The sequence below is a fragment of the Crotalus tigris genome, unplaced genomic scaffold (genome assembly GCF_016545835.1).
Source record: "Crotalus tigris isolate CLP2741 ecotype Arizona unplaced genomic scaffold, ASM1654583v1 scf7180000017568.12009008, whole genome shotgun sequence".
In the NCBI taxonomy this organism is placed as follows: Eukaryota; Metazoa; Chordata; class Lepidosauria; order Squamata; family Viperidae; genus Crotalus; species Crotalus tigris.
This window is the reverse complement of record NW_024096478.1, coordinates 3,214,929-3,229,681: the sequence shown is the minus strand read 5'-3', so window position 1 is coordinate 3,229,681 and position 14,753 is coordinate 3,214,929. Positions and strand designations below refer to the sequence as shown.

At 36.0% G+C, this 14,753-nt stretch overlaps 1 protein-coding gene across 2 annotated transcripts in view; it reads right to left on the bottom strand.

Moving 5' to 3' along the window:
• The window catches only part of STK32A (serine/threonine kinase 32A), a 103,842-nt gene that overhangs the window by 58,002 nt on the left and 31,087 nt on the right, over positions 1-14,753 (bottom strand). For both annotated transcript variants that reach the window (XM_039351940.1, XM_039351934.1), the window contains exon 4: positions 12,749-12,900. In XM_039351940.1, the coding sequence (XP_039207874.1) occupies positions 12,749-12,900 (152 nt within the window). The remainder of the gene's footprint in view (positions 1-12,748; positions 12,901-14,753) is intronic.

Sequence of the window (14,753 nt, the reverse complement as noted above, 5' to 3'; positions counted from 1 at the left end):
AAGCGTAGCATAATAAGCCATAAAAAAGGAACAGTTTCAAAGCAAAAAAAAAAAAAGCAGTCAGAAATCTGTAATCTAAAATAGTGTTACCTCACACTATATTGTTATGACTCATCTGGCTCTTAATCTTTGTTGAAATAATACTTTTGTAAAAAAAAAGATGCCCTGATTAATTATATGGCATTTCTTATTTTGAAGGTTACCATGATGAATTGTTGCTGGAATAGTTTTGCCTTATTTGATAACTCTCTAAGTTGTGTGATAACATGAAAAATATAGTGCAAACATATGAGTATATATTACTCTTTTGCATATTTCCAAGGTAAACTCACTAGACAGAAAAACTGCAGAAATGAAGTCTTGCTATAAATTCAGTCCTGCTGCTAATTTCTCATACCCCCTTTCATACGTTCTCCCAAAGTTTCCTCTCAAGATCTACTTTACATCTTTAAAAAAAAAACAGCAAATTACATGTAGTCAAAATAAAAAAAAAATCAATACATTTTAGTCTTGGAACAGTCACTGTTTTTGAACACAGAGAGGAAAGTTAGCTGCTGCCAAGCCAAGAGATTCCCTAAGGAGCCATATAATTAAATACAAGGTAACTACATCATCTCTAAGTCAATGGATGAGCAAGATTCATGAGAATGAGAAGCAAAGCAAAAGACTATACTAGATTTGGCATGCTATCTGAAAATTCTGAGTATGGTCATCCAACACATCTTGTTAGCACAAAATGGTGAAGAACTGCTTTAAAAATCACCTCTTCAGAATCAGAAAGATCACATAAACTAGCCTAGTGTATTGGTCTTATATTGCTCCCTCAGGACAGATCAGTAATCCAAAATTCCTCAAAATTTTCAACCCCCCCTGAAATGATAAAAGAGTTTATGTACCTCCTCCCATGAATAAAACTGATCAGTTCATTTAAGTTAGGGTTGGGCTAGAAATAGATATAATAAATAGTTTTAATAATTATAGTATAATTATGTTTCTCAAACTTTGCAGGACCCCAGTCACCTGGTGCATATTTCTGGAGGCAAAATGACAATCCTGTCAAAACATAATCTTGTTTTCTGGACAAGCCTATAGCCAGTTTATGCAGACAAAGTAAGCAGCATTCCCAAAGCTGGGAATTAATTTTAAAATTGCTTTTAATTTGTAACTTGAATAGAATAGAGCTGAAAGGGACCTTGGAGGTCTTCTAGTCCAGCCCCCTGCTCAAGCAGGAGAACCTATACCATCTCAGACAGGTGAATGTCTAGTCTCTTCTTAAAAACCTTCAGTTATGGAGCACCCACGATTTCTGGAGGCAAGCGGTTCCGCTGGTTGATTTCCTCACTGCCAGGAAGTTTCTCCTTAATACCAGGTTGCTTCTCTCTTTGATCAGTTTCTAACCATTGTTTCTCGCCTTTCCCACTGGTGCTCTGGTGCCTTTACAAATCTATATAGTGTTTTAACAAAACTCATAACCTCCCTCTTACATATCCCCACAGAGACATGATCCACAATTTGAGAAACCATAATGTAACTCAACAATAAAAAAAAACATTTTCCAGATTCAGTGCTGGCCATTTCCAGTCCTGGAACTTTTTTTAAAGCCTAAAATCCTGTAAAACATGGACCAATTTTAACCTAGACTGAGATAAGCTACTCAGTCTAACTCTGATATGTTTTATGTTAATGTTATATATACTGTCAGTTTTCTACAAATATACACTTGCTAGTGGAAAATTTGTATATGATGTTGATAATTGTTGAAGGAAAAGTCTTCATCAATGTTGTAGATTCCAGCCACTGCTGCCCATACACTCCATGACAAGATCAGTTGTGGGGGATCAAGTTAATTCATTCTCATTGCAAATCACAACAGATCTTTTTCTTTTTTCTTTTTTGCTTCCTTAGAAATAGATCAACCATTGGCTGGACTAAGAGAAAAGCAGCTTCCAAGAGCAAAACAGTAATCATGCATAGTTGAAGTATATATTTACATTTAAAAATAATATTTGCAACTTAATGAACTTCTAGATTCAAAAATACCTGTGCATCATGGCAAAAGAAACACCAAAGTTATTTCCTTATTATATGGGCAGTGAGCATAGGACTGCAGTGTGTGAACCTTTTCAAACCATAGTTCATTGTAGTTGTTTTGCAAATAAATATGGTTCTACTGTAGAAAACAGACTGTAAAAATAAAAACCAAGAAATGTATTTGCTTGTTTATACTATTTGCTTATAACTAGAGAGATGTTATAAAAACTGTCTCAAAAAAGTATCAGGGATTTTTTTTTTTTTTTTTTTTTTGCTCTGCTGTGTCAAGATTAAACAACTGGATTAACTATTTAGGTGGTAATGCTACAATGTTTGAGTACAAATAGTGCAGCATTATTACAACCCTTGGAATTGGTATCACAGTAAATTGATAGTGTGGTTTTAATATCCTGCTCAACAGAGAAGGATACAAGAAATCAATCTAGTACTCAATTGAGTTGTTACATGGTCATAATGTTCTCTACGGGGATCTGCATCAACCTAGATGTTTTAGGTTGCTTGTCTTTTAAAACAGGAAAGAGAGAAAGAGCAAACAATTCCTTAAAGTGCAGCCTGCCAACTCCAAAATAATTCTTTCCATTACATGCAGGACTGAAAGACTGCTGAGCATCAAATGTTCTAAGGTCAGAAAATCAGATACTTTACTGGTGCATAATCAAAGTAGATGGTTTCTCCCTAGGTTGTCTCTTTGTATTCATCAATATCACACAGATAAAAGCAACTTCCTGAATCTCTATTTACTTATATGTTTGTTTAATAAATGTATCTGCCACACATCTCACTCTGAAAGAAAAAAAAATATTTGGCATATTTATGTGTCTCTAATTCTGGAAAATTCTTACAGCTCTTTTGAACTTTATGAGCAGTTTATGTAGATAGCCAACAGTTGTGCAAGTTGTCAGCATACTACCAGTATTACCTAAGAGAAAAAATTATTCTGTTTTCTTGTAAATATAATCCATGTGATCTTTTAAATAGCCTTGGAAGATTTAACAACAGCAGCAGCAACAACAACAACATTGATAATAATACAATTGTCAGGAAAACAAGACAACCAAAGGAGAGAGAGTTGCAAAAAAATAAACTATAAAGAAAACAACAGTAAACAGGGTTACTGATGATCACTATCGACAAAAGAGAATATTTGTAGCTCAGGGATGACCTGAGGGAGTCTTTGGTGCTCTCTGAGCTTGGTTGTTTTCTTGCAGACATTTCATTACCCAAACTAGGTAACATCATCAGTGTTGATGTTGATGATATTATCTGCACTGATAATGTTACTTAGTTTGCGTAATGAAAAGTAAGGTTCTACATTTAGGCAAGAAAACCTAAATGTACAGGTATAGTATAGGTGGTTCCTTGCTCAGTAATAGTAACTGTGAGGGATCTTGGAGTCCCAGTGGACAATCACTTAAATATGAGCCAGCAGTGTGCTGCAGCTGCCAAAAAAGCCAACACAGTGCTAGGCTGCATTAACAGAGGGATAGAATCAAGATCACGTGAAGTATTAATACCACTTTATAATGCCCAGTAAGGCCACACTTGGAATACTGCATCCAGTTTTGGTCACCACAATGTAAAAAAGACGTTGAGACTCTAGAAAGAATACAGAGAAGAGCAACAAAGATGATTAGGGGACTGGAGGCTAAAACATATAAGGAATGGTTGCTGGAATTGGGTATGTCTAGTTTAACGAAGAGAAGGACAAGGGGGGACATGGTAGCAGTGTTCCAATATCTCAGGGCTGCCACAAAGAGCAAATCAAGCTATTCTCCAAAGCACCTGAAGGCAGGACAAGAAGCAACGGATGGAAACTAATCAAGTAGAGAAGCAATCTAGAACTAAGGAGAAACTTCCTGACAGTTAGAACAATTAACCAGTGAAACAACCTATCTACAGAAACGGTGAATGCTCCAACCCTGGAAGTTTTTAAGAAGAGACTAGACAGCCATTTGTCCAAAATGGTATAGGGTTTCCTGCCTGAGCAGGGGGTTGGACTAGATGACCTCCAAGGTCCCTTCCAACTTTATTATTATTATTATTATTATTATTATTATTATTATTGTTGTTGTTGTTGTTGTTGTTGTATTTCTTCAAGAAAACAACCAAGCTCAGCTGATCACTACGTATGTAGAGTTGTAAATAACAAATCAAGTCTCCTTTTGGTCCAGCTTCTTTTCTGGAATTCATGGGCACATCTATGTAGTTCTTAACAATAACAGAGAAGTACATTGCCTTCTTCTGGGATGATGATGATATTTGTTATTTCCTACTGTAGCTTACAGTCCAAAGCTTTCCTGGAAATCTTCTACCCAAATACTAACCAGGCATGATCCTGGACTAGATGCTCACATTAGCTGAAAGATAAACCACCAATTCAGTTACATTAATGAGGCTTGATAACCAAGCAGCAACTAGCAGTAGCTACATTCTCTGAGTCATTATTCCATCTTCAGAACAGATCCAGGAAATGTTTTCATGAGAAAACAGATTAACTCAAGAAGATGCTTCGTGGAAATGTGCACTACAAGGTGACATCGCTGCCATGGTGTTCAATTTCTTTAAGCTTAGGCTCTGAATCCTTTCAGAAACTGAAGAAAACCTAGAATTCTAAAACATGGTTGATAAATTCAGATCATAGTACTAACGTAAAAGCATTCTTTAAAGGCATTTATTTCAACCAATGCTCTAAACAAAACATTCTAGTACTGGGACTCATTCTATTACCTTACTTTTTTAAATATTGCAAGCTACTTAATTATGTTTATATGAAGGATAATAACAAATAAGAGCAGTAGTAAATCAAGCTCTGATTCAATTCTGTAAAATTGCTTTGAATTCAGCCCAGCATTCAAAGAGAGTAGAAAACCGCAACTATTTCTTTTTAATGATTGTGCCATTCAGAACTGCTTGTTTGGAAATCTCTCTTCCTAAAGAAGAGAAATATGTAGCTCAGGGAGGAACTGTGGAGTCCTGGGAGTCTCTGATTGGGATTGTTTGCTTGCAGATGTTTCATGACTCAACTAGTTAACCTCATTAGTATGAGAGTGTGCGACCTTTACTTCCTATTTCTATACAGTGGCATGTCCTGCCAGAGAATTAACACCAGACACACAGTCAAGTAGAAAACAATACCCTAATTAAGGAACTACCAAGAAGAAAGCCATATCTTCACCAATACTGGTAGGGCAAGCCACTGTATATAATATACACTTGACTCATGAGACACCACCACTTCTGTGTGAAGAGTCAGAAAAAGGGGGAGTGCAACAGTGCTCATCTATTCAGCGATGCAATTGGCAAGTCTATACAGAGGAATGGAAATCCAGACTGATCAGTACTAGCTGCATGTAGAGAGAGACTAAACCTCTTCCCTCTCCATAAGGTTCCACCTAACTGCAATCCTCCTCGAATAATTTCTTTTGATAACCTGACTGTCAATGCTGCTAACATTGGATGTTTTGCATTGACAACAGATGGAAATGTAGCCATCTTTTTCCCTTTTGCTTTTAGAGTTAGATGATGCTGGGAGGGGGGGGGCTGTGAATGAGAGTCTAGCTAGACATAACAACACTAAACTTAACAGTGAGAATCAAGGTTATTGAGCCAAGAGCTGATAAAGAATTGGTGGGCTGGAGAACTGGAGAGGAAGCCCGCCCTTCTAGCTAATTGGGGAGTGTGATTTATAACTTTTAATTGGAAGAGGGAATTGTGCTTTGATACTAGGTGCCCAGGGAAGAGGAATTCAGTTTTTGGCTTTGATTATGAAGTGTCAATATTATGCTACTCGAATAAAAGATTCTTTAACGTAAACGATGCCTTAAACTCTTTTGAAGAGTTTCATCTGTCGGAATCATGACACCGACCTTGCAGGTTTTGTATATTGCTTTAAGCTGAGCCTCTTTTGTAACTGGCTCTCACTGTGAAGGTTTTTTAGAAATCTCAACCCTTGCTTGACTCTGACAATGAACACTGCCTTGCTCAATGAAAACAATGTTTGCAACCCACAGGAACCCAATTCCTTTTGAATTCAAAATGCATTTACAACAGTGCCACAGTCTGATGGATTTACAACCTTGACCTGCTAGTTAAGTAACTCCACCCCAAGAGGCCAGGTAATAAATTCTCACCAAGGCAGACATAGAAGCATTGACCTAAGAAGATCCATGATTCAATATTTTTCACATCTATGACAAAAAAAAAATCCAGTTTGAATGAAGGTTTAACTCTGTAACCTCTGCTTAAAGAGGATGGCTTGGCCATAATGACAGAAAATCCCTGTTTAAATTCTAACAGAAGTGAGTTACAAGCTGGGCTTCTCTCCAAAGAATGCTGTGTTTTAAGGTGATCTTTGCAGGTATGCCCAAAGTATCAATTCAACATCCATGTCTTTGAGGCTACTTGCTCAGAGAAATTAATTTACCTTCTTTTTGGTATTGACTGCCAAAAGCATATTATTTATACTCAATGGCCAATAGCTTAGAGAAACAGGGATGGCAGGTGTTATTTATTGCTCCAGCTAAAGAGCATCATAAGATGCCCTCATTTATCATGTTGTCTGTTTTCTTCACTGAGTATTCAATGAGCACTTATGGACAGGGTCTCTCTAGTGACAGGCTACTGCTTTCTGCTTTATATAGACTAGATGGGCTAAACAGGGAAAAATACACACTAAGAAAATTAACACCAGAAGAGACAAATTGTTGAAACCTTTTACATGCCAAGAAGGCTCATGAAAAGGAACAGAGGCACCTGGGGACAAAGCTAAATGGAATGATAGCACCACTTACCATGTGCCAATTTCTTCTCAAGTGGTGCATATGGGAAATTCAACACTAGAAAAATTGATAGGGGAGAGCTGCCACAGGGTTCTCCCATCTCAATTTTTTGTATGAAGAAAAACTGCTAAGGGGAAACAGGTTTGAAGGTTGAGGGTGGGAGGAAGGATCACAGGTAGGGGAGAGGTTTAAATTAACCACATCCATGCTTTACATACGAATTAGGCAGCAACCCAGATTTGACACACTGGTTGCTAGATTTAGAGATTTGGCAGTTTGCATGTGTTTTGGACTCTTTGAAGTTACAGGCTCCAGTTTTGTTTTAGCTTATCTATTCCTAAGGTGATCAACTGTCCTCCTTTAGGGAGGACAGTCCTCCTTTTTTAACTTCTGTCCTCCCTCGAAAAGTGTCCTCCTACATGTCCTCCTTTTCGATATTTGAAGACTAATCTGCAGGGCTTTTTTTTCTCTGGCACCTTTTTTGATGGTTTTTTTTCAACTTTTGCATGAGCAAAACTTCAAAAGTCAATAGGAATTGCTGCTGAGCATGCCAAAACACCCGGCTGACAAACTTTGCACATGCAAGCTGTCTACAGCGAAGGCGAATTGGCAGGAACTATGTACCTCTCCCTGCTACCCAACTACACCATCTCCTAGTTAGTCCCGAAGATACCTGGAGGAGACTAACTTACATTTAGGGATGGAAAAATCAAAAAAGAGGAAATGCCATTTCAATGATAAATTGAATAAGGAATTTCCATTTATGACATCAAAGAAGGATAACATTGTTTTCCGCAATATTTGCAGCAGAGAATTTTGTATTGCAATTGGGGGCAGAGCAGCTATTACAAAACACTTGACCACCAAAAAACATAAGCAATCCTATGGATTGTAAAACTAAATTATTGAAAAAGTTACAGAAGACTTGGAAACTGCAGCATTTATAATGGTTTTATCTGATGCATCCAATCATAATGAAACTAAATTATATCCAATACTAGTAAAATATTTTAATGTTACCAAGGGCATTCAAGTAAAAATTTTAAATTTAGAATCCATTGAGGGTGAAACTGCTGAAATTTTGTCAAACCATCTATACAGAGTAATAAATGAAAACAATTTGAAATGCAAAGTTGTTGCACTAACAGCTGATAATACAAACACAAATTTTGGTGGGTGAAGACGCAAAGGGGTGAATAATGTGTATGTAAAATTATAAGATTTACTCCAAAAGAAAATACTAGGAATAGGTTGTAATACACATATTTTGTCAAATGCAATCAACATAGCGTCATGTGTCATGCCAATTGATATAGAAGTAATAATAACTACAATTTATTTGTATTTTAGTTGTTTTACCGTTTGTGTGGCTACTTTAAAACAATTTTGTGAAGAAGTGAATATTCAATACAAAAAACGTTTAGATATTCAAAAGTTAGATGGCTTGCTCTAACACCTGCTATAGAGAGTGTTCTACAATTATTTGAGCCTCTCGGTTCATATTTTTTAAGTTTAGACAAATGTCCTAAAATCCTGGAATCGTTTTTCAATAATGAAATATCTGAGATATTAGTGTATTTTGTATATAATCAAGCATCTATTTTTCACAAAACAATTAAAAAGATTGAAGGGGAACACATTTCAGCTACAGAAGTTAGTCTTATTTTGAATGACTTTATCCTTCAATATAAAACTCGATTTGAAGAAAAATTTCTTCCTTTAGTTATAAAAAGAAAATTGTCAGACTTAGAGGAATCAAATCTGGGCATAATGGAAAAGTTTATCAAAGAAGTGCAGAATTTTTACCAAACATGTTTTCAATATATCGAAGAATGCTCTGAAACAAACATAGCAGGAAATAACAGTTTCAATGGTGTTTTTTGACTTCATCGCAAGTATATTGGACAGATATTGAATCTTGTGTTGAGTTTTTATCTAAAGAAATGCCAGACATTAAAATAGACGGCAATTGTCTCTTTGAAGAAATTAGAAGACTGAATGTATTTTTAAATTCTGAAAAATTAATACAATGGGAAAATAAACACGTTGAAATTGATAAAAGATGGGTGGAAATATTCAGCCATTTGTAAAATGAACATATTCCATGTGAAAATTTATTTATTCTTGTTCAATTTACGTTGTACTGCCCTGGAACTAATGCAGCAGTTGAAAGGGTTTTTTCAATTGCTAATGATTTTTGGAAAAGTGAGAAATCGAGATTGAATGTTGATACTCTAGTTGCAGCACTTGCCGTAAAATTCAGTATGAAGGATATTTGTTGTTCAGATATTTCCAATATATTGTTAGAAGATGACACATTGACAAAAAAAATTCATTCAATGGAAAAGTACTAATTTAAATAATTAATAGGCATGTAAGCATAATTACAATATAAAATGTTATTGTTACAAATGTTTTTTATTATGCATTTATCGTATTATAGTGTATTCTGTATTATTGTTGCAACGAATGAAATGTTTCTTTTATTTACAATATTTTTTCTTCAATTTATTTGTGTCCTCCTTTTCATTTTAAAAAAGTTGGTTACCTTACTATTCCCTATGATAACTAGAAACAAACTCAGTTGGATGTAATTAATAAATACGTGTTTGCCTTTAAAAATGTAAACAACAATTATAGGCATTAACTTCCTTCCCCTTCTGACTTTAACCCCTACTTTGGATGAATCTTCTAGAGTTGCTGTTCGCCTTGGAAGAACATTCTCCCTTTGGAAAAAAAAAGCAAATGGGAGATAAGAGAATTGGATTCTAAATCAGGATAGTTAAAATTCCATCATTCTTCTTTGTCTGTGTTACAATTCAAATTAAAAACAAAAAAAAATGAAGGCATTCCTGAAATGGTCTAAGACTTGACTGGCATGTTCTACGAAATGCTGGAGTCTTTGACCAAAAATATAAAAGTACCTAGCTGTCATTCTTACTTATTTAGGGCATTCCAATGCTCTCTTCAGAACAGCTTTGGAAGAGCATAACTGAGAATAAAACTCCAGTTTACTCCTGAGTAGGTGTCCATAGGGTTGCCAGATTCAAGGAGCATTTGGCTGTCCATAGTGCAATACAACAGCTAGGATCCCTTTCTATTTCCAAAGACCAGCCTCCCCAGATTTCAAAGGATCACATTCCCAACTACAACAATTTTTTGGGATAGTAGCATTCAAAGTTAAATATCCAGTGGCAAAAGTAGAACCAAGCAAGTCTGCTGTGATTGCTGATTATTGCTTTTGTAATTACAGCATAGTGATTTATTTTCAGTAGCTGTAAGGATGATCAATCGGAGCAAGCTTTTTGTCCATTCCAGGAAGCAGGATGATTGAATTCATTTGGACTTTAATGTTCTGAGAATCTATAGGGTGACTGTGATTCTCTTCTCACTGCCAGTTTAGAAAGGGACTGTCCTGTGCAGAACACAGGAAATTTATTTTTAATCCTCCTGCAGAGACTACCACAACTTAAACAAAAAATCATCTGAACAAAAGGCCAAAAGCTTTTGCATGGCTGCAGTCAAAGAAAGCCTGACAATTCCTTTTGGACATGGCTTTAACATCATTCCATAACAGCAATATTCTATCATGCCTTTTGAATGTACTCAACCAAAACACTTGCATAAAAACTGAACAAAGTTTGAGACATTGCTAAGCCACTAAGCCAGATATCTATCAGAATCTCTCTCCATCCCTGCTCACAATAAGGAGAGCAATTGGCAGGAGTTTTTTCCCGCCAGCTGGTGGTGTTTGGAAGGCAAATGAAACCAGAGGAAACCACCAATCACTTTTCCTTAATTTAACCCACATTAAAGCTATAAAGACAATGCCATCTCTGCTTAATTATGTAGGCAAAACAGGGCAAAGTATCCTGGCTACTTCATGTTCAGGGATCAGAAGGCACCATTTTAATGTGGCCACACAGAAATGCTTTGTAACACATTCATATTTAAGAAATCCCAGGTTTCCATTATGGGCCAGAAGAAAATATTATGCCTGGCAAGACTGAGAAAAGTAGAAGAAAGAGAAAACTATATACAGTATAAGATGGATAGACATGATTTATGAAATGAAGGAATGCCCTTAGAAGGGCTACAAGTTATTACTGAAGCCATGTCAAGACACCGGGATTCAAACCAAACTCAGTGACACCTAATTATGCTTTCCATTGTAAAGTATTATTGTTCTTACTCTTTTTATTGTTGTCATACAGCATATTAGTTAACTAGCCAGATTATTAGAACTGTTAAGGTTACTCAACTCCCAAAGACGCTGGGCAGCTTACAGTATATGACCGTCCAGACTAAACAACATTCCCAATACTAGGAAAAAATGTTGCATTCAACAAGACAAGCTATGTGTAAATGCATTAAAACAAATCAAGCATGATTTTTGATTTAATGTACACTATGTGGTAACAAAAATTTTGTCTCTCTTAATGCCAATGTAGTAATTGGTTTTCCAGATGCAGCCACTTCATGGGTTTCTTGGAGTTGAAGTTCAACAAAAGAGGTTTTAATGTATGAGAGAGAGGTAATCAGTTGTGGAATATTTTGGGGTAGATCCACATTGTTTCTATCCTCAGCTGAAAATGCAAATGAAGGTCAAGCACAGAGTGAAAAAAATGTAATTGAAATTAAAGAGGGCCAAACTAATGCCAACACTTACAGTCTTAGAATTGACAATGAAGATATTGAAGTGGTAGACAGTTTCTCTCTTTTAGAGTCAACTATCAATAGTACAGAAGCAGTAGTCAAGAAACATATTTCCAACTAGCACTTATTAGAGCAGCAATGAAAACTTTGGAAAAGATATCCATATGGCAGGATTTGTCTGTATCTGTAAAGATCAGAACTGTGCAGACAACGGTTTTTCCTGTGACATTCTGGAGAAGTGACTTTGAAACATCTGAAACAAGGATGTTAGGTCCAATAACAAACTTCTCTGACAGTTTGCCAGAGAAGGAAAGAAGCCCAAGATAGATTAACATCATGATTGATTTCCTGCAGCATTTGAGAGTTTTTTTATTTCTCTCAATTTAAAATTTTAAAGAATTCACAAGATCCAATACTTAAAATATTAAAACAGTTAATGCCTTTAAAATTGTTTTTTGACTTCAATTTTAAATATTTCTACATCACTTTGAAATCTGGAGACCTCGCCAAGTGACAAAAAAATACCAGATATTATCATCCTTGCATAGAATATCCAGTATTAATCATAAATATATTTAAAGGTATTGGTAATAATCAGGATAATCATTATCCCCATTGTATTATTAATAAGTTCAATATCACTATAACTGACTGTGACAATATATTAGTTCATAAAAATTATTCAATCAGTACTGAAGCTTGCTTAGTCTACCACATCAGCATAGAAAACCAACAAGCTGAACTAAGATTCTAATTAAGCCTTCTGCTGAAATATGTGAATTTTAGCTAATTTCAATATTGGACTATTTATGTGCCTAATCAAGGTCTTCTTTTACAACATTAATCTGTCCAAAAAGATCCCCTGCTAGATTCAGCACCATTGAAGAACCATTCTTTTGAACAACAATAACAACAACAAATCAAACATACAGCAATTTGCAGCCTGAGGTTAGCAATAACTTAATAATAGGAGATGAAAGCAGGGGGGGGCTCTATTATGAAGGTCCTACTTAAAGTATTAGTTTGAATCACAGGTAGCTTTAGAATGAATCTCTTGTTGTTCTCAGAGTCCACTCAGAAAACTGGGTTATTTGAACAAAAAAAGGAAACCAATAAACACTGAAAAACAGCAGGGATGAATAATAGTCATGTAGTTAGAAAAAAACAAACAGAACTAGGCTTTACAGAGAACCCGAGGCAACATAATCTCGGAAAAATAATGGAAGCTGCAGTACTCTGATTGGTGGATGCTCATAACTTACCACAAGTTCACAAGGAAAGGATGTTCCAGCCCCTGCATGATCTGTAACTCTTTGAAGACATTTCGCACTTCATTCCGTTCCACACATTTTTGTTTGTTCATGTACTTCATTGCATACATTTTCTTGGTATCTTTCTTCTGAACAATGCATACCTAAAGGAATAAGGCAAAGTATTGTGTTCCATAAAATGGAATGTGTAGAACAAATATATTTAACAGAAATGCAGGTTCTTCTATAATCTATCCTCGGGTAAAAGTTAACATTTCAGTGCTGCAACTTCATTTCCCTAGTGTGTATTCTTAGGTGTAAGAAGTATGATTGCCTCTGAAGACCATCTGCGGGGAAATTAGTGGATTTCTTATGCAGTTGGTTGGCCATGGTGAGAACAGAAGGCTGGATTAGATGGGCCAGGGGTCCAATCCAGCAAGGCACTGCTGATTTATTATTTATTTATTTTATTAATCAAATTGTAGAGCCATCCATCTCACCAAAAGTGAGTCTGGACGATACACAACAATCAAATAAAAAAAACCACAAATATAAAAATGACATATATAACATGTCTATATTAAGAAATAAATAGTATAAAAAAGGAAATATACAAACCCCTAGGTAAAGAGAGGATAAAAATAGTCACTTCAACAATGGACCCATCTAAGCACACCTCCAGGTCCCTGGGAGACGCAGGAATGATAACACAACCAGGCCTTAAGGGTCTTTTGGAATGTCAAAAGGGATGGGACTAATTTCATTTTGGGGAAATTATGTTTTCCTACATTAATATTTCCATCAAGACTGCTCAATTGCCAATATTGAAGCTCATACTTTGCATAGGAAATATGATGCATAGGAATAAGGTGAAAATAATCCATTGTTTAAAAGACGTCCTTCTAATTAGTAATCTGATCCCCAGTTGAATTAACCCAGAGGTAGTCAGAGGCTTTATTTCTCTGTTTCTTAGGTTTCACCATTGTCCAACCACTTGTCTTTGAAACAGCATACAAATAGCATTTGGGGCAAGATCTCTATCATTTTTCACAAGTCAATTCTGACATGAAATGGAGAGCAAATGAATATACAAGCTATAGACCACCTCTCCTCAATTACATCTACCCAGAAGGTAGGGCATGTTGCGAGCCCCAACTATCAAGGAAGTACATCTGGTAGAACCTAGAAAAATGGTCTTCTCTGTGGTGGCTCTCTTCCTTTGGAACATCATTCCCCCACAGGTATGACTGATTCCACCTTGTTGCTTTTCTGCAAGACCTTGAAGACATTTTGTCAGGGATCCCATTTAGAGCCCATCAAATGTTTGTCTGATTCTCTTGTTATGCTACACAGAGGGTTGGGGGGGAGGTTAAGTTGTGAATTTTAATTGTGATTTTTAATGTTTTGACTATATAAATGTGTTAAAATAAATAAATGCCACTCAATGTTCTCTCCCCCCCCCCAAGTTGTGCTCTGGTGAAGCTATAGAATAGGGCTGGACAATGTTTTATATTAGATGTAGCAACAATCCTTAGCTCCATAGCTTGCAGGCTAGAATACGGTTTCCTTTTTCCATGGAGGAGATTAAACTGCTGAATTTCTGATGCCTTCTGCAACAGACACATTGATATTCACCCTCTTTCTTTGTTTTGCAGCCTGAGACTATGTAGGAGATATGATAAGGGATCCATTCTGTGAAGGAATCCACAGGTGGTCACATTACTGATTTAGATGTGTCCTGCAGATACAGTAGTATCTGATACGTTCACTCAGAACAATACAACCCAAGAGATTCATGAATGCTTATATCTAATATGATGGCTAAAAACATACTTAAAGTGGACATTTTTTTTTTCATATAAATCCTCTACAAAAACAACATGATGGGAATTGGAAGAGCAAAATGAAGCAGAAAGCAGCATGTCTGAATTTGCTCTACTAGAAGGTTTGCATTTACTAGAAATACATATACACATACACATACATACATTCAGAAGCTTGGGAAGATTTTACGTAT